At 29.4% G+C, this 21,336-nt stretch overlaps 1 protein-coding gene across 2 annotated transcripts in view; it reads right to left on the reverse strand.

The window, feature by feature from the left end:
- Positions 1 to 233: 233 nt before the first annotated feature.
- LOC126761070 (proton-coupled amino acid transporter-like protein pathetic) overlaps positions 234 to 21,336 on the reverse strand; it is a 48,149-nt gene continuing 27,046 nt past the window's right edge. Inside the window, exons 2-10 of one of the 2 annotated variants that reach the window (XM_050476996.1) lie at positions 17,305 to 17,456; positions 17,151 to 17,218; positions 6,780 to 6,872; positions 6,561 to 6,711; positions 6,070 to 6,276; positions 4,624 to 5,075; positions 4,406 to 4,549; positions 3,146 to 3,257; positions 234 to 3,055 (exon numbers count right to left, since the gene is read on the reverse strand). In XM_050476996.1, the coding sequence (XP_050332953.1) occupies positions 2,840 to 3,055; positions 3,146 to 3,257; positions 4,406 to 4,549; positions 4,624 to 5,075; positions 6,070 to 6,276; positions 6,561 to 6,711; positions 6,780 to 6,872; positions 17,151 to 17,218; positions 17,305 to 17,319 (1,458 nt within the window). In that variant the 5' untranslated portion in view covers positions 17,320 to 17,456 and the 3' untranslated portion in view covers positions 234 to 2,839. Of the gene's footprint in view, positions 3,056 to 3,145; positions 3,258 to 4,405; positions 4,550 to 4,623; positions 5,076 to 6,069; positions 6,277 to 6,560; positions 6,712 to 6,779; positions 6,873 to 8,386; positions 8,507 to 17,150; positions 17,219 to 17,304; positions 17,457 to 21,336 lie in introns of those variants that run through there. The other variant, XM_050476997.1, reaches the window with a different exon arrangement.

The raw sequence follows: 21,336 nt of genomic DNA on the forward strand, positions 1-21,336 counted from the left end.
GACATTTATAAAACTCATCATTACTAGTGATAGGTTCACACACGTGTGTTCAAGAATATGACGTCGAAACTGTCTATCAGTTAAGCAAATAGCGCTCCAAAAATGAGCCGAAATCAAAAAAACTAAAATCCGCTGAAGGCATTGAACAAGATCTTAGCCGATGATTTCAAGTGTTTGAGAAATTAGTTTAATTTTTGACAGCTTGTATTTACTCAAGAGCCTGTAATAATAAATATTTGTTTTTAGTTTTTTTTATATATTATTTTATTTTTGTCAGCTCGGGTCAAATTTGATGAGATAGTATATGCAAATGAGGCACAGTTGAATATTTATGAATTCACCTCGTTGTGATTATATTGTTGAGTATGAATTAATTCACCACATTGTTTCAAACAATTACGCGTAGTTTAAAATGTTATTCATAACCACAATGCTTTTTGGCGCTGCTAAATATTCTCGGTCTCTTCCAAGCTGGTTAAGGGGTTAGGCCACTTTAGAGCACTCAGAAAAGATCTAATGTTAACAGTTTATTCTTGATGTAATGAATGAAAAAGGATTTGAATTTTTCTTTTTCAAACATTACTCAACATGGATTTGAGTGTTTAAATTATTAATACTAATATAAATGTCGACTCCTGTGCCAATCTTCGGAATCACTTCTTTCCCTAAAAATAATATCAAATATGTATATTGTGACAAAAAAGCACCCGGAATTTGTAATTAAATTCCCCAGGTAAATGATTTTTCAAAAAAATGTATTTTGCAAGTTTGTAGGACTGTCCTTAATTACTATGCCAAATATGAGCGCGATCTGTTAACCAGTTTGTTTACAGCGGCTGTTTAAGTCGTATACCTCAGTAATGCGTTCAATGGATAAAAATATCGAACAAAGAATTTGTCTCAAATTTTGTATTTCTAACCAAATTTCGTGTGCGGAATCGTTGCGAATGTTGGAAAAGGCTTATGGTGATTCAGTTTTATCAAAAACACAAGCCTACGAGTGGTACAAAGCCTTCAAAGACAGTAGAGAGATCGTTGAAGATATGCCTCGTTCTGGACAACCCTCGACCTCTTCAATTGATGAAAATATTATAAAGTGAAGAATATGGTGCTGGAAAACCGTCCGACAAGTGTTAGAGAGATGGCAAGAGAACTCGACATCTCTTGCAAGTCCATTCGAAGGATTTGGGTTGATATTTTGGGTAAGAAATGCGTTCTTGCTTGAATCTTCCCAATAAAGCTGATTTTTTGTTTTCAAAAAGAGTACGATTGTGACCGAATTTAAAGCCAAAAACGCAATGAATACCATCGATCAACCACCGTATTCACCAGATTTGGCTCCATGTGACTTTTTCTTGTTCCCCAAACTGAAATTGACGCTCCGTGGAACCCATTTCCAGCCGATCGAAGAGATAAAGAAAATTCGCTGAGGGAGCTGAAGGCCATGCCAAAAAGTGCTTATGAAAAGTGTTTCGAGGACTGGAAAAATCTTTGGCAGAAATGTATTACATCTGGTAGGGAATTACCTTGAAGGTGCCAAAATAAATATTTATGAATAATTAAATATTTTGCGTTTTATTTACAACTACCGAGTACTTTTTTTCACAAAGGACATCGACTTGGCTTTGACAAAAGGTCTGGTCGACGGGAAAAAATTGAAAGCTTTTCGTGGTGAATCTAACTAATCCGTATGATTCAACAGAACAGCTGGTGCTTCTTTTATAAATATGCTACCCATCGAATATGGTTATTTGGACCATAAAGTGTACTTGAAACCAAAGTAAAAATGTTTGGTTTATTGAAAGACTGGGCTTCTCAATAAACCAAACATTTTTTTTTGTTTTTTTTGAGTCTAGTCTGTCCAACCCCTTAACACAGAAATAATATTAAGTTTTTTTTTAATTTTTTGCTTATACAACCTAAAGCAATATATTTAATATTTAAAAGATTTCACTTCTTTACTTTAATTACTAAATATTTTTTTTACAATATTTCGATAAAATATATGCTGAGTAATTTAGTATGGATGGCTTACGGATATCGAATACTATTTAGTGAAATTTTACAAAAACAAAGCAAAAAATATTTTAAAACACAATAAAAAATACAATTCCTTTCAAGTTTACTACTTATTTAGTGTACAAAAGCAACTTGCAACAATAAAACATAATGAATAATTAGTAATCATTACATGTATTGGTAGTTGTTACATGTATTTCAAATACAATACATATATATTTGCAGCAAAATTAAAACTATTTAGTTGGAAATTAGGAATTCTACTAGCATCTAGCATTTCACTTAGCGTTTACTATGTATATGTATGTATATATGTATATAGGATGCATTGAAATTGAATAAACGGAAATCATTAACTACAATTACTTACAGTACAGTTGCCAGAGTGGCAATGTAGTGCTAAAAATTTGCTTGTATATATGTATGTATGTGCATAACTAAAACAAATGTTGTTTAGACACAGAAAGAGGCACTTCTATACATAATATACGTTTCCGTTGTCTTTTTAATCTAAAAAAAATGTTGCACCTTGTTTTCACTGCCTAAACTATACATACATATGTATACAGGCATATAACCTTTTATATACTAAATACATATGTGGTATACATTGTAGAGCTACTAGCGACAAATATGTATACATTATTTATTTTGTACTTTATACTAAATAATTAAAATTCAATTAAATTATCCAACGGTATAGCGGTGACGTAGTGATTTGCGGTGCGAATACATGCAACAAAAGCGCGCTCTTTTTCTTAAAAAAAAAAAGAAAACTCTCCACACAGCCGGAGATTGCTGATAATATGTATACTGTAGCTTAAAGCCTGGTTGTTGTAATGTTGTTGATGGCCTCTTGTATATTAACACTAGCATTGGGATCGCTCGAGTACACTTTGATAATGTCTTGGATGGCGCTCATGGAGCCGAAAATGAGCGCTGCCACACCACAGAAACCAATGATGACATTTTTCCATAGAATCCAGTTGTAGGCACCGAAACCGGTGTCCCAATGGGTGATGAGCTCGATAAAAACCTGCAAGCAAATAATAAAACATGTATTAAATAAATATGACTGTGTACTTATGTAAGTGTGTTTCGTGTGTGTGTGCGATTGAATACTTACGGGGAATATGAGACCAAGTATGGAGAAGCAGAAGGCACCAATGAGACCCATAAACGGCGCTATGGTGGGCACGGAAACGGCCAATACAACGGCGGCAGTGACGAGAACGGTTCTGGAATTAAAAATACATTTTAAAAATTTCAAAAAGTTAGTAACAAAATGCAAAAAAATTTAATTAAAAATAAAATTTAACCTAAATGTAAAAAAATTTTGGAAAAAAAAATTTAAAAATAAAAAATCTATTATTAATTATAATTATTATTAAATATTAATTAAAATTAACAAGAATTTTTTATTTTAATATTACAAATTAAAAAAATTAATTCGAAAAAAAAACTTTTAATCTTGGAATTAAAACAATGAATTTTAATTTAAATTAATTAGATTAAAAAAGTAAAAAAAAATACTTTTAATTAAATAAAAAAATATATTATTAATTATAATACATAATATATAATTTAATTTAAATTAATAATAATTTTTTTAAATCCAAGATTACACGTTTTTAAATTTTTTTCAAATATTTTCTTTTAGTTTGAATTTTTTTATAGAAGTTTAAGAATTTTTATTACAATTCGAAAATTATTTAACTTCAATTAACAAATTTTTTTTTTAAATAACGTTTTTAGTTAAAAAAAACACATAATAAATAATTTTTAAAAAACATAAAAAAATAAATTTAAAAAATTTTCGAAATTCTATAGAGATGTATCAAATTTTTTCAAGAAAAATCACCTCAAAATATATAAAAATGTTTAACATAAAAAAATTTAATTTTTTTTAAATTTTAATTAATTAAATAAAATTAAAAAATTACAATTTTTGAAATTAAAAAAATTTTAAGTAAAATTTCTTAGCTTCCATTATAATTCAATAATTTTAATAACCATCTTTTTTATTTCATTGTAATTTTTTTAATTTTATTTAATTATTTAATTTTAATTAACAAAATTTCTTTTCTATCAATTTTTTTTAGCTAAAAAAACTTCAACAATAATTTAAATAATTTTCGAATCTCCAAAAAAAATTTCCTGGAAATATAAAAAAATTTTCATTTAACCAAATTTAAAATATTTTTAAATTAAAACAAAAAATTAATATGATAAAATTATTTAGTTTTAATTTAAGTTAAAAAAATTAAATTAAAATCAAAGACTATGTAATTATAATAACAAAATTTTTCCACTCAAAGTTTTTAATTAAAAAACATAAAAAAAATTAATTCAATAATTTTCGATAGATCTCCAGAAAACAACTCACCTCAAAACATAATTCACCAATATTGGACGCTTTTTGCACTTATCCTTGATACCATCCCAGACAATTTCGAGACACACGTAGAATTGCAGACCGAATGTACAGTACACAGCCAAAGCGATCAACACCTTGACAGCTTGCGCGGGCCTGTTAATAATAAAAAACAACAACAAACTGTTATTACATACACATAACAAACATAACACGCGCATGCAACTCACCACTCATGCACCGGCAGATTCAGCGTAATGCTCTCCTCTGTTGCTGTGCCGTAGCGCAGATAGCCGAGAAAACCGAGCGCCATATAGATCAAAGTCACACCAGACATGCCCTGACTCAACACGCCGCAAATGCCGAGGAAGTGACGTGGTTTCTCCATGTTATTCTCCAGCGGCATAACCACACCGATTGCCTCCATGGCGAATATGGTGATGGCGAAGAAAGCCGGTATGGTGGAGACATTGGCGAATTCGCGTGTTGTTACCGGTGGCAAGTCAATGACGAGATAGTAGAATGTAATACCCAAGCCGACGCCCATAAAAAAATTGGCTACCATCGAGACGGGTGCGAGGTATTTGAGATTCGGTATCCACGAGAGTAGAATTAGCGGTATGAGTAGTGCGGAGATGAGCAGGCGCAGTGAAATTTGATAGCCCAACCAATGTTCCATGACCTTTGATAGTAGAAGGAAAATTGGAGTTTAGTATTTAATTTAAATGCGTATATAAGAGAAATATATTTTTTGTTGTTAATAAAATTTGTAAATTTGTAATAATGTTTTATTTTATTTAAGTGATTTTTTTAAATTTTTTTTTTTACTTTTTGGATATACTTGTGTAAAAATATTTGCTGTTAATTCCCATAATTTTTTAATTAGAGTTTTTAATTTAATTTAATTATTTTTTATTTTATTATAATTATTTTTATTTTTTATTTTAAATATTTTTTAAGTCAAATAATGTTAAATAAATTAATGAGAAATATTTACAATTAATTTTCATAATATTTTAATCAGATTTTTTAATTTAATTTAATTATTTCTTATTTTATTATATTATTTTTGTTTTTTATTAATTTTTTTTTTCAATAATAACTAGTGTTAAAAAAGTTTATTTAAATTATTTTTAATATATGTCAGATTAAAACCTTGTATTCAGTTTATTTATATTATATAAAAAATATTTTTATTTATTTACAATTTGTCTTGGCTTTATTTTTGATTGATATAAATTTATTTCATTTTTACAATTTTTATTTTTCCATAATTTACATATGTACATATGTATGTATATATGAAAATGCGTAAAAATATTTTGATATAGTTAATTAAAAATTACTTTATTTAAAATATATAACGACTTTTTTATATTTATTTGCATTATATATACTTTTATTTCATTTTTTTTTTAATACAATAAAATATTTGCATTTACTGCGAAAAAGGTTGTTTTTATTTTATTAAAAGAGTAAAAAATTATTAAAATTTTTTTATAAATTTATTTTTTTTTATTATTATACATATATGTTTTTATTATTTAGATTTAAACAATTTCTTCTTGTTTATTTTTATTTTTATTATTAATTTTTTAATATTATTTTTAATTTTTTTTGTTTTGATTTTATTAACTTTATTTTATTTCTAATGTTATAACATTTATCACACATACCTGTTCGAAATTCTTCGCCACAATAACGGTATACACCGAACAGGTGCCGAAGTAGGTCAAAAACAGTCCGAACAGTATGGAAAATTTGGCAACTGGCGCAAAACCACGTGCCCATTTTGGCCCATTCAAAAATGCCACTTCAGCAACTTCGGCGAAGCTCATCTCCGTGCGACGCGACTTGTAGTAGAGTTTGTGGGCGCATTTCACCTGTAAATAACACAAAAAAACGTTTACGATGTAGTTGCGTGCTTACAAGGGCATTTGTACCCAATTTGTAAATGCAGAAACACACTCATACATACTATATACATACATACATACATACATATATGGTGGCTACATATTTGCAATTTCTTTCAATTTCTCTGCCACTTCGCGTTTAATGCACACGTGTACATATGTTTCTTTGCGCATTTAACATTGCATGCCTGCCCATATGTACATATGTATATATATATCTGTGTGTTACGGTATAAATTTGCGGTACTCACCAGCACATAACTGCAGTGTGTACAGATGAAAGCTGTGAAGATGGTGGCGAAGATGCCAAGCACAATGCCTGAGTACATGAAGGCGATCGGCATGGAGAGAATGCCAGTACCCAGTGAGGCCTTCAGCAAATGCGTGAGTGTCTCATTATCACTAGAATCATACAAGAAATTAAAATATAATTATTTTGTTTAATTTGAGCGCCGCTTAGTGGTACTCACGTGGTTGGATGTGCCACTTTGCGTTCGGCGAACGGATCGAAATCGGGTGACGCCAGCGCCTGTTCGACATCTTTCCGTGGCTGGATTTTATATCTGGAAAATAAGAAATTAAATATTTATTAAAATTTAGTTAATTGAAGGGCATTCGAACAAGACTAATTCAGAATTTAAAAAAAAAATTAGAATTATTGATGAAATAAGAAGAAAATAATTAAAATGTATAAACTTAATTAACAATAAATATAGTTAACTCAATAATCTACTTTTCAGTTTCAGTTTATTGTATTCTCATAATTTTATTTAATTATATTTATTTTTAATTATTTTTCTCAGCAAGAAAATAAATTATTTAATTTTATTATTTTTTAATTTATGCCCTTATATGGATATATTTTTCAAATTTAATATTAATTAAATTAAGATTCAATTCAAATTTAATTTAAAACAATTAATTAAAATAATAATTAAAATTATAAAAAAATTAATAAATTGTACTATAGTTATATGGTATACTCAAATTATGATTTCTTAATTAATTTAATTTTCTTTAAGCACATAAATATATTTTTTTAAATTGAATTTTATTTTATTTTTGAAATATAATTAATGGAATTTAAGAAAATAGTTAAATTTAATGAATATAATTATTAATTAATTATAACAGTTTAATTAAATTTGTAATTAATTTTCTTTCGTTTATTCAATTTTAAAACTTTTTTTTTATTTAAATAATTTAAGTTTTTTAATTTAATTAATTAATTAAATTTCTAAAAATTAAATTTTTAATGAAAAAACAAATGATACAAAACTAATTTAAATTAAATAAATTTGCAGTTTGAAAAAATATTTTTAATTAAAATTGGTTTCTTATTGATTTTTTTTATTTTTATAATTTTACTTTTATTGCCAAACTTTTGGTTTTGTGTAAAAAAATAAAATTAATCAAAATTAATTTTTGTATAAATTTTTTAAGTCACACAAATTTATTTTTATTATTTTCTTGTGAAATAATTTGTAAAAAATTTGAAATTCAAAATTAATTTTTTCATAAAAGAAATGATATAAAATTAATTTAAATAAATTAGTAAAATCAAAAAAATATATAAAATAAATTTGTAATTTGTAAAAATTATCTTAATTAAAATTAGTTTCTTAATAACTTTTTTTATTTTGTAATTTTATTTTTTTTTGTGTAAAAATTTAATCAAAACCAAATGTTTTAAATCAATCAAAATGAATTTAATTTTTTTTTCTATTGAAATAATTTTAATAACGTTAATAAATAGATTTTTTTATTTAATTGCACTTAATTTGTAAATAACTAAAAATTATTTTTTTGATAAAAGAAATTAAATAAAATTAAATAAAAAAATCTTGAAAATTAAAAAAAATTACATTAATTAAAATTTAAATTTTTTTTATTATATAAATTGAATTTTATTACTTAAATTTATATATTTTTATCATCTAATCGACTTTTGAAAAAAAAATTAACTCCAAGAAAATTCAATTCTTTACTTCCTTTTAGTTTTTTGCAGCTTTAAAAAATTACAACAACAACAACAACTTATTAACTAAACTAGCACAGAATTTAGCAATGTCAACACCTTTGTTCGAGCGTCACTTCTGTTATTTTTGTATCACGCATTGTCGTTTCGTTTCTTTTTCTTTACTTTTGCTGCACTAAAGTACCGCTTGACCACTAAACATATATATTTATGCACACCGTGTGGCTATCAGTTGCACCACAATCAATCACTTCGTCCGCAACGGAACATAAAACTAAAAAACAAAGCCAGGTCCGCCAATGTTTTATAGTGAAATTCTGTAGCTGCAGTTTGGGCCTGTTGCGCTCGGTTTGCGGCTGCGGCCGCCGCTTTGGCTGTGGCTTTTAAGAAATGTGCAACATCTGCAAAAAATGCGCGCTAATCACGCTCGAACTGCCGACACAAGTCGTTGATATTGCATTGGCCATTGTAAAGTGGGCATTAACACCAAGCGCCGAACGGCGGACAGCGGACAGCGTTGCGCCAGCGCCGCGGCCATTCGCTTCAGCTCGAATTCAATATGGTCAAATTCCATAGATGATCGTAATGATACACTTTATACACTTTTATATGCACATATAATACGCACACATACATATGTACATCTGTGCGATTTGGCGCGGGAAAGTGCTTCATTGTGCGCAAAATAATCGAAGAGAGTAACATAAGACGGCAAACGCTGCGCTGCATTTGATTCTACCCGCCGCATAGAGGTCGGCAGCATTAATTGAAATGTTCGCAATGCCACAACAAACATTTGTACAACATAAATGCGATTGTGTTGTCGATGTGTCGGCCTTACTCGGCATGTTGTGCGAATTGCATCAGCCGCTAGTGCTGGCCTAATGGCACATCTTTCAGCTTAGCTGCTCTCGAAACGGCCGAAGACAATTAAATTCTAGTGATTGTTATGCTGCGGTGCAAGCTTTGTGTGTATGGGTGTAAGTGTGTTTGTGTGCAAGATGTAAGTGTTTGGGTAAGTGAATGTGCTGTTTACATCTCATTCGTTTATTTGAGTGGGAGATAGCATACTTTTAGGTGCACTTGAAAAGTTACAGTAGAGACGAAAGCCTTAGCTGTATTCCGTTGTTTAAAAGTATAAACGCTTAAGTCGAATAGCAGAATTGTTGAAAATTTTGTTATTTCACGCAAATATATTTCATTTGCAATACAAGAGTGTGCTAACCTGGCGGATTTTTTGAGATATCAATCTGAATTTTTGGCAACATCTTTTTCTCCCATGTTCTTGTATGAAAAACTTTTTTAATTGAGTAGATATCTTCACGAAATTTGACATGGATTTTTGTCTGAGATAACGCTACTATTTTCCAAAAAATTGTACAGATCGGACTCTATAGCATATAGCTGCCATACAAATCGTTCGTTCAAAATCAAGTCCTTGTATGGAAAACTTTTTTATTTGACAAGATATCTCAATGAAATTTGGCATGGATTGTTGTCTGAGAAAATGCTACTATTTTCCAAAATATTGTACAAATCGGACCTCTATAGCATATAGCTGCCTTACAAACTGATCGGTTAAAATCAAGTCGTTGTATGGAAGACATTTTTATCTGACGAGATATCTTCACAAAATTTGGCATGGATTGTTGTCTGAGATAACATTACTATTTTCCAATAAATTATTCAGATCGGACCACTATAGCATATAGCTGCCATACAAACTGATCGTTTAAAATCAAGTCGTTGTATGAAAAACTTTTTTAATTGACCAAATATTTTCAAGAAATTTGTCATGGATTATTGTCCAAGACAGCGGTATAATCTCCGAAGAAATTGTTCTGATCGTACTACTATTGTATATCGTTCAAAATCAAGCCATTAAGTCCTTTTATGAAAAACCTTTTTGACAAGATATGTTCAGAAATTTGATATGACTTTTTGTCTAAGAAAACGGTACAATATCCGAGCAAATTGTTTAGATCGAAGCATTCTATATAACATATATATATAATATAGCATTCAACCGCCATATAAACCGACCAATCAAAATCAATTTCTTTTAAGAAAACTATCTATTTATTTGTGAAGGATATTTTAACGTTTTTTTCTGGTTTAAGAAAAATTTTGGAGTTGGTACTTTTTCTATGCAACTTTTTGGAGAAAGTCGTGTTAAAAAAAATTACATATGTATAATATTTTTTATAGTGTTTTCACGTGTCTAACTGCTGGCCATTACATGAGTCATCTTGGGTATTACAAGCACTGCCAAGGGATAAAAATGATTGATATATTAATATATTAATTTTTACTGATATTGAAATTGTCAACTCAAAAAGTGAAGCACATAGACATTATAAACATTTCTATTAGCCAATATGCTAAATATATGCATATGTATATGCTTATATATTCAGACTTATGTAAACATAAGCAATCATTTCCGATTGAGTGGTTGTGCTGAAAGCTTAATAAATATCTGTGATATATAGCATGTACTATATTTGCTATAGTCGCTTAAACATATGTATACATAAATACATACATATGTATAGTATCCATACATATGAGGTACGCAATGTTTTATTGCTAATAGCAATGCAAAATTACGGAGATAATAGTTGAATATGCATAGTCATCTCCATTTCAACTATTACATCAGTCATTGTTGCTTCCATAAATAATTATTTCAATTACAATTGAAGGTATTGAATTCATCACATGAATACTAAATGTATGATATATGTAGGTATATAGATATGAAAGTGCACTAATATACATTGTATACTATATTTGCTCGCTGATTTTAATTAACGCTTTAGTGCAATAGTATTTCTAATGCAAATAAATGTATACTTATAAATAAATCATATATTGCATATTAATTATCTGTTATGTAAGATTAGATATTGACGATATATGTATATGTGATTGACAATTTTATATATCGGTATGAAAAACGAAAATCATTATATATAGTATACGGGAGTTGGCGTAGTACCGACCTGATTTTATCCCTTAACTATACTATTATCACGCCACATACTAAAAGAATGTTCCCTGGCTTTCATTAAAGTACCTCACATAGAATCACCAAACATATGGAGTGAAGTTAACCAGATGTTCGAAAATCCTGATATTGGTTATATGGGGGCTAGATCATGTTTTCGCCCAATTTAATCTATTTTTCGCACAATGACACACTGTTTTGAGTAAAACACGCTCTGTAATTTTCATTGAGATAATCTCAAATATTTACCGATATATGCAGCATAAAGTCACTCAGTAGTTCGAAAATCTTTATTAGGTATATGTGGGCTTGGGAAAGTATTGACCCGATTCAACGCATTTTTGATACACAGAGTTACTAGTGTCAGGAAAGGATTATCTTTGAATTTCAATTGTATATCACATACATTCGATATTTCGTTCAAAAGTCAACTATACATATAGGGGTCCGTCCACATATTCGGTACCTAGAGGCTTGAACTGTTTTGGTCGGATTTGGGTAATTTGTGTTCACAAGGTACCTTACTTTAAAGGAATTATTACTGCAAGATTGTATACCGTTCTATTAACTGCTTATTGATTTTTGTACTTGAAAAAGAAAAAATCAAAAGGGGTTTAAAATTTTGCTATATGGTAAGTAGAAGTTAGAAATATTAGAAGAATGTCAGATAGAAAATTTAGTTGGAATCGATCGAGCGGGTCCCGAGAATGTGTGCCACGCCCAACGTCCAATTTTCACATGAGCTCCCATAAAGCCCACTCATATCATCTCGGATGTAAAATTTAATGTCTTTGGCGTATTTAGTTACTGATTTATTGCGTTTTTAGTAGTTTATCACAGTACCGTTATATGGGGAGTGAGTGGGGTTATCTTTCTATTTCATCCATTTTCAACTGTCGGTACGAGTTCATAAGTAATTTTAATTTCAATAAATTTTTTATCTGATTTTTGTAAATTTTTTAAGTTTTTTATGCAAATTTGTCATATAAAAAGTCTTCTTCAATATTCAAAGATTTTTGCGACAAAAAAAAATTATTGCGTAATAAAAAGTTTCCATCAAAAAATTAAGAAAACGCATATTTTATACAAGTATTTTCTTGGATTTATCATAAGAATCTATGTATGTTTACTGAAGATTTAAAATCAGTTTCTCAGCGCAAAATTTTTCGTACGAAAACATTTCCAAATCTGTTTAACCATGTCATTAATCATAATTTTCCATTAAAAATTCAGTATGAGAAAGAATCAGAGAATACATACAAGTATGTGTATGATAAGTTCTCTGTACAGCATATTACTGACAATTTGGTATCAATATTCCACTAATTTATCATCATTTCTGAGTACCAACAACAAAATTCCAATTTCAATAAGTTGTAAATTATCGGCGTCTCAATTTTCTAAATAGAAACGAACTAACTTAACTTAATAATTAAATTGAAAAACAAACAAACCCATTAAATCTATAAAATATCTTTGATACTTTAGACTTTATAGGCAGCTTCTAGTCATTAACTTCCTACACTTTTGTGCTTGAAATTTTTTCTAAGCGCCTTCAAGCCTAGGCAGCGCGTGCACAGATAAGTTTTTACGCAAATAAAAAATATTATAAAAATCTATATATATATATATATATAGTATATACATATATATAAGTTAAGAATATATATATGTATACATATAATAGTATATACAATTACTATAGTAGGTATTGCACCAAGTCATCAAATTTTATATTTTAAGTCATTAGTCGGACGTTTTTTTAAAGAAGGTGTAATAATGTAAGTGGAAAACTAATAGACTTAATATGCTATTTGTTACATACTTGTACAATGTAATAAAGGCTCTGCATTATCTATACAAAATACTCGTACTCGAGATTACAGTCTAGACCTTAGTCAAAGCAGCTAATTGCTGCGCTAATCGTTATTTTTACTGTATAATTTAGAAAAAATTTAGAAAAAGTTGAATATTACATTTTTTATATGTAACTAAAGGCAATTAATTTCCAAAATTCCCATTTCCATACGAACCAAGTTCATTCTTCGTCAGTTGACTAAAAACTGTGAGCTCTGCCCTGCTTTATTGCTTCAGCGAAATATCTCACTTCTGATGAGCAACTTTTCTATGATTTAGGTTTTAGGTGAAAGGTACGCGTTTGTGTAACTTTTTATGAAAAAATTTTAGTTCAGTTAATAAAACTGACAACTCAGCTTCTACTACTAGTTCTACTAATATACATATGTATGTATAGTATATATGTTGTTGTTTTTGTTAAATAAATAAGCAGGCTTTACAACTTGCAGTAAAATTAATAGCTTTATGATTCTGTTAGCGATTTATTATTTGTAATTTATTTATTTCATAGTTTCTTTTAAGACATTATTAAAATAATCTTTATTATTTGCGCACATGTTCACCACTAAACGGTAATAAGTCTATTTATTTATTTACTAAATAAAAACTCTGTAAAAATAAACAACAAGATTTATATTTGTACTGGGGCTACTTTGGGAAAAACAATAATAAAATAATTATATTTTTATGATTAACTAGAGGACCTGTTCACGCTTCAGTGTGGATTTTACATAGATAATACTACCACTACCATCTATATGATTTCTATTAGTTGAATGCTTATTATTTGAAATATAATTTTTGTATTTATGAGTTGTATTAAATTTTGACATAAAGAGATAAAAGGTACTCGTATCCTATGTCCTTACCCTGGTTCTAAGCTACATACCTTCCCACCAATTTTCAGTCAAATCGCTTAATGTACTTTAATAAACTATTGAAATTCTCATCATTGGCTCTGAAAACAACACAAATCATATATCTCAGAGACCTTTTGCTGGATAAACTTCAAATTTTCAGGGAATATGCTCAAATAGGACGTTCAATATTGACTTCTCAGGTTTGAAGAGAGCCTGGTTTATTACTAAAGACCAATGACTTCAAATAACCCTACAAGAAGTAGTCTAATGGTGTTAAATCACAACTTCTGGGAGGTCATTCAATGTCATGTTTTATTGAAATAATCGAATATTCAAACTTTTCTTGCAATATCTTTTAGGAACCAGATGTTGTTAAGATTAACTTTTTCCGATTGCGACCAAAAAAGTTGGTTATCATCGACTCATCCCGCTCTCCATTGACAGTGACGGTGTCACCAGCTTCATTTCGTAAGAACCGATGATTCCACCAGACCAAAAGTTACACCAAACTGTCAATGTAGGTGAATGTATTGGTTGTTCATGAACAATTTGTGGATTTTCTTCACACCAGAATCGACAGTTTTGTTTAATTACCGCAAGACCACTCAAATGAAAGTACGTCTCATCGGAGTAGATGATTTTCTTAAAAAAAATCGTTATCGTTTTCAAGTTGTTGTAAGACAAAATCAGCAAATTCACGTTTGCGTTGGTCCAATGGCTTTAGTTCTTGAGTGAGCACAATTTTATATGAAATGCAAGCCCAAATCCTTTCGCAAAAACCGTCAGATTGTGCTTTGAGCCAGTCCCAATTCTAGAGATCGTCTTTGAATCGACAAATTGCGACCTGCAGCAACACTTGCCTGAACGGTAGCAATATTTTCATTACTTCTAGCGGTTCTTTATCTTATTGGTAGTCGAACATTGTGTAAAGAAAATGTATGCTCGAAGTTTTCAACAATTCGACGAATAGCGAGCAAAGGCGGTCGGTTATTACGACCATAAAATGGCAAAAGCGCACGAAAAGTTGCAATGAGAGAACGATTATTTTGATAGTAAAATTGAATAATGTATAAATTTGCCAATGGCGGAAATACGTAAACTCGCAGGTTTGCTACTGGCTAACAGACCGTGTTCATTATTACAATCTTAGAACTGAGATTGAAGGTTAGTCTTGCCAAGTAGTAATGATAGTACTTAACCACTACATACAACAGTATATATTTTTACTATATTAACCGAGGAATCAAAAGCTTCTAACATTTTAATTGAACACTTTATTTAATTAGAGACAATCTACTTAATTGAACATCCCAATTAAAGCAAAAAATTATGTATACATATGTACGAATATTTTGTTTATTTTAATATTATTTTTAAGCTTAAGTGGAGAAAGCATACGAAAAGAAGAAGTGTTCACCAAAAAGCAAATCAACAAATCAATTAAGCAGAGTGTACTGTCCTTAAACATATTCATAGTTTTTTTTGTTTACAATAATTGGCTCGCATAATTTTTCAATTATTTGAATTTATTCTGCAAGATTTGCGGTTTTAAGGTATAACAGACCATATTTTAACAGTAAATTTCTAAAAATTTTGAGCTTTGCGATTTATAATGATTTTGTTTTTCAATGAGTTAGAAAACTTCAACCGTTAATATCTTTTAAATGGTTAGGTCTATGAAAAAATCGTTAGAAACCTTTTTGTAGAGCATTCAATTTCCTACAAAATTTTTGAAACGGCATATTTTTGCAAGAAGTTCGAAGTGAGTTTTGAATTTCTCTATCTGATAATTAGAACAAATTAGAAAACTGTAAGGTGGAGGACTTTCCCGTTACAATTAAAACCTCGTACTTGGAGAGTCTCTCTTAGAGGTCTAAGAACCTATTTTTCAGTGTACCAAGCGAATTCGTGGTTTTTGACCTCCAGTAGTGTATATATGACTTTACTAAATATCAAGTAATTTTGAGAAAAGCGCTTTAAGGCTTACTTCAAGCATCATATGTTGAAGATAATTTCAATGTGTAATCGAAGAGTTTACAAGCAAATATGAGTAGATGCTCGATATATGGCTTAACTCAATATTAAGTAATTTTGAGAAAAGCGCGTTAATGCTTAGTTGCAGCATAAAAAATCATTTTGATGATAATTTCAATGTGTAATTGAAGAGTTTACAAGCAAATATGAGTAGATGCTCGATATATGGCTTAACTCAAAATTAAGTAATTTTGATTAATGCTTAGTTGCAGCATAAAAAATCATTTTGATGATAATTTCAATGTGTAATTGAAGAGTTTACAAGCAAATATGAGTAGATGCTCGATATATGGCTTAACTCAATATTAAGTAATATTGAAAAAAGTGCTTTAAAGCTTATATTTTATGATAAGAAGCAATTAAATTTTATAATTTAAGTATGTACTAACTGTAGAATATAGGAAATGTAGGAAAAATAACGTGGAAGGTCGAAGAATGCCACTCAACCACAAGGACGCTGCTATCAGCAAAAAATTGGCGTGAATTACTTTTATCACTATTTAACTGGTAATACCAGGTTTTACCTTAAACACACACACATGCATAATTATTTTACAAAATATATATTTTCCTGCAGTACCGTTAGTTAACTAAATATATTTATAAATTTTTTTTTCGCAAAATTTTCGAAAAAAATTAAATTAATTTTTTATCACATTTGCCATTGCGTGTGAAAGATAAAACCACACACACTTCATATACATACATATGTACATAAACTCATGAGGGCCTGACATGCGCGGTTCAAGTGTCAAGCGTATGCGTGATACCGTAATTCTAGAAAGCATTTGCCGCGCATTTTCGCGTCGCAACACCAATTAAAAGTATTTGCGCTTCGCATTAAAATGCGATCGGATTCACTGGACAACGGCAATTAGAGTATACAACTACAACTAACGTGGCATTAATTCAGCTCTTTAGTATGCGCAAAGGAATTTCGTCAAAGCAACGCCGACGAAAGCGCATATTTTCAATTGTGCTAATAAAGTTAATAGTATTTGACAAATTGTTTGCACCGACACACACACATGTGTATCTACATATGTATGTGTGCGTGTGTGCGGCAATTATATAATTAAATGTAACAAATGACGTTACTCACTTGTTGTTGGTGCCATCGCCGGGCAGGAATTGTTCCATCTCTTGTGGAGCATGTTTGCCGCCGCTGTCCTACGGTTGCAAATGAGAGCAAGATGCGAAAAAATAATTAATATTAATAAATATATTTTGGTTTACAAATTTCTGCAATCACTTACCGCTATATTAACCATTTTGTTGTTGTTTGCGCTTGTTTACGCTTTAAATCAGCACAGAACCAGTCTTAATTTGTTTAGAGTTATTAGCCTTAATAGCGTGCGCTGCTGTCTCTGTTTACCTCTTTGTTGTGTAGTCTCTCTTGAGTTGTGTTCTGCAATCAAATGAAATTGAAAATCTTAATTATTCAATAATAATTCATTTAAAATGCTAATGCGTGCGCGTATTGGTGTGTGTGTGAGTGCGTAATGGCGTACGCGTGGAAAGTTGTTGGACACTTTCGCGTGGCTGATATTTAATATAAAATAAAAAAACTGTATTAAAAAAAAAATTTCAATTGTTTTTTTTTTTTTAATTTATGATATTTTTCCCCTTTAAAAAATATTTTTACGTATTTTTATTATATTTTTATATTCGCAATAATTCATAAAAAGTAACTTTTGGTAAAATAATTCTCCCAAATTTGTTTACAGACTGATGTCGCCCGTTTTCTGTCTTATACGTTCAAAATTATTGATAATTTGGTAGAACTAGTTTTCAAAAAAAAAGCAAGTCAAAGAAAATTTACACAGTTTTTTATTGAGAAGTTTAATATTAAGCACAAAATTCCTCGAACTCCTGCATTTTCGTTTATTCTCAAAGAACAAAATATTTCCGAAATTAATTCTAGTGAAACGCTAGTCCATATAATCTTGAAAACAAACGTACTGGGAATTTAAATAAAATAAACTACAAGAATATTTGGGTTTTTAGAACTTCGTTTTGGTCTGCTAACTCGCTCATAAGCGCTCTTAAACGACTATATCCACTTGAAAGACAGAAAACCCAGTAAATTATTAATCGGCGAGTTATTTTGAAAAATTTTCACCAATTCACCAGATCCCTTAGTCGATATCAAAAAATGTCTGCTTTGAAGAAAATTTTTCTGTTTAAAATCATTTCAAATCTAAAAAATTATTATTAGAATAGGTGGATTTTGTGTAATAACCAAAAAACTAGTACAAATTATGAGTTTTAACAAGATGGCGGCTTCCCAAAAAAAGTCGTTTTTTGTCCAAAATTTACACATCATATGGGCTTAAGGGGTTACATGCGTGCACGGGTTTCAAAATATCAAAGTTTTTTATTGTCTTCTTAAATTCTACAAGACCTCTAGAATATTGTCCCATATTTTCAAGTTGAGCCGAGTAATAGTTTTGGAGACACAGCCTTGAGAAACTTGTGCGCTCGAGGCTAGCTAGGTTAAGTGCGCCGTCTTTAAACGCGTTTTTCTCGAAACTGTGTTTTTGAAGTCGGTTGGCAAGATTTCTCGGGAACTACTCAACCGATCTACATGAAATTTTACACAGATCTTTGAGATACAATTCTTAAAGACTTGGAAGAAGGGGTTTTTTTTTTGATTACGACTATTTGAAAAAAGATGTCGGGAAATTTTCAGACATTTTCATTTTTTTGTAAAAATGTCTGCCGAAAATGCAATTTTCAGCTTTTTTCCCTCGTCCAAGTTCAAACTTAACTTTAACTAAAACACGTATTTTTTCACTTTAGATGATCCTGCATAGAGTTATCCTGCCAATGCGGGCGCATCTTTTTCCGAGGGGTCACCGGAAATAGCGTCGCAATGGGCGAGTTTACAATATTTTTTTTTCAAAAATTTCAAAACTCCTTTCTTAATTGTGTATGTTTGTAACAATGAAAAATTTTGCTAAAATATTTAATATTTTATATGGGAAAAAAATTTTTGAAAAAAAACCGTTTTTTACCCGAGCAAACCCATGTAACCCCTTAATTATCTTAGAATTTATCATATTTGCGCTGAAATATAGGCAACATTTTTGAGGCTATAGTTCGTTCGTTCACATCTTCTGGTTTTGCAAATTAAAATTTTGTTAAATTAAATTTTTTGGTTTATCTAATTTTTTTTAATTTAAAATACTTAATATTATTTAATTTAATTAAAAAAAATATTTTTATCCGAAAATATGTATAAGTATATACAGAAACAAAATAAATTTTTAATATTAAAAAGTTTTCGCAGTAAAAAGTAGACGAGAGTTGTGTCTCATCACCCGGATTCAGAGTTTTTCCAAAAACAGTGAAACTCACTATAACCAAATTGATGTTCCCAACTTAATTTTAACAATTACATACATAGGTATGTACATACAAGCACATAAATATCCATACATATTCACAGGCAATTAGGCATATGCCAAACATTTATTATCATAAGCGAGCCATAAATTAAATGGAACTATAATGGTATACGCACTGAACTGAATCTCCGCTTTGGCAACGACTTAATGAGGTGTGTGTGGTGGCATTGTTAGAACATGTTAATATTTAGTAGATGAATTTCTATGCAAATATATGCATATGTACGCTTTTTCAATGAAAATACCCACTGACGACACACATTTAAATATCCGGTTTATGTTGAGCTCGTCATCTTCTCACCTTGGAGGAAAGCCCTTTCGGCATAAATTAATAAAATTAAAAGTTAATTACCAAAGTAGTATTCATACAATAGTTTGCTTACGTTTACTATGTATAAAATTATCTTACGGCGTAATTAGTTCGTTAAAGAAAGTGAATTAGAAAATCTGGAGTAGACTTTGAAATGCAAGGGAAAAACTGTTATATGTTTTAAGGTGGAAGGCGAGACTACTGAAATCTTCTTTCTTATTAGCTAATAGAAATACTATGCAAAGCAAAAAAATTTAACTTTGTTTGAATATTATGAGTGTTAAAAGCTCAATCTTATTTGCTCTTAAAGCTCAATCTGTATTTGATGTATTCTTTATGATAGACTCTTCAAGTCTTTCATAAGTTTGTCTACAAAAATCGGTTAAAAAGAAGTAAAAACTGTACACTGTGGTAAAAATAATTATTAATACATTATAATGTAAAGTTTTTTTTTGATATTTTTTTGTGCAGAGCTGCCACCTGTGTAGATTTTTTATTTCATTAAAAATCATAAATTAATTTAAATATTGCAATATGGCTACCAAACTAACAAAATTTAAAAAAATATTTTTGTTTAAGAATTTGAATTTTTGGAGAAATGTTGCCATCTGTTTTAAAAATTAAGTAAAAAAAATCGTTTAAAATCAAGTAAATACTGTACACTGTTGTAAAAATAATTGTTAATATTTTATAACGCAAAATTTTTTTGAAATGTTTTGTAAAGAGTTGCCACCTGTTTAATTTTTTTTTCAATAATAATCATACATTAATTTAAATATTGCAATCTGGCTACTAACAAACTAACAAGGTTTAAAAAAGGATTTTTGTAGAAGTTAGTTTGTAGAAACGTTGCCATCTATTTTAAAAAAATTAAGTCAAAAAATAGCATTAACTATTAAAAAACCTTGTAATATGGGTAGTATGGCTTATAAAAACTCAGACAGCTTGTATATAATTTTTTTAAGGAGGGTTGCCAGCTTTTTTACATTTTACTTTTATTAAAATTATGAAAAAGCTTAAATGTTATCGATTGGACAGCAAAATAAAATTATTTAAAAAGGCTTTCTGTCGAAGAAATTTTCGAGAAAGGTTACCACCTGTTATATTAAGGCGACAGAATATGAGATTTTAACCTAACAATTTAAAGCGATTGTTATGTCATCTGTAATCAGAGCACAGTTTATAGTTTTCATAAGTTTGATGGAATAATATTTATTTAGTTACGATTAAATACTACTCTAACAAAAGAAAGAAATTATTGCTACAGCAAGACTAATCTTATTACATTTTTCAAGATCAAAAATATATACTTGGCCTTACTTTATATTTTTTCATATAATGTATTATATGTATGTATGTATATGTATTACACAGATTTTGCATATGGCATGGAAATATATAATTTGCGTGTCGCAATGCGTGCCAATATGTGAGAAATGAAAATAATCTTATCATTTATTCACGAAGGTCATGTTCACGCTGACTTTCAGCGATAATATTTCTACGTATATAACACTATTAATTTATATAATTAACAGTGTAAATGTAATAATGCAAAGTCTAAATAG

This window comes from Bactrocera neohumeralis, chromosome 6, assembly GCF_024586455.1.
Source record: "Bactrocera neohumeralis isolate Rockhampton chromosome 6, APGP_CSIRO_Bneo_wtdbg2-racon-allhic-juicebox.fasta_v2, whole genome shotgun sequence".
NCBI classification, from domain to species: domain Eukaryota; kingdom Metazoa; phylum Arthropoda; class Insecta; order Diptera; family Tephritidae; genus Bactrocera; species Bactrocera neohumeralis.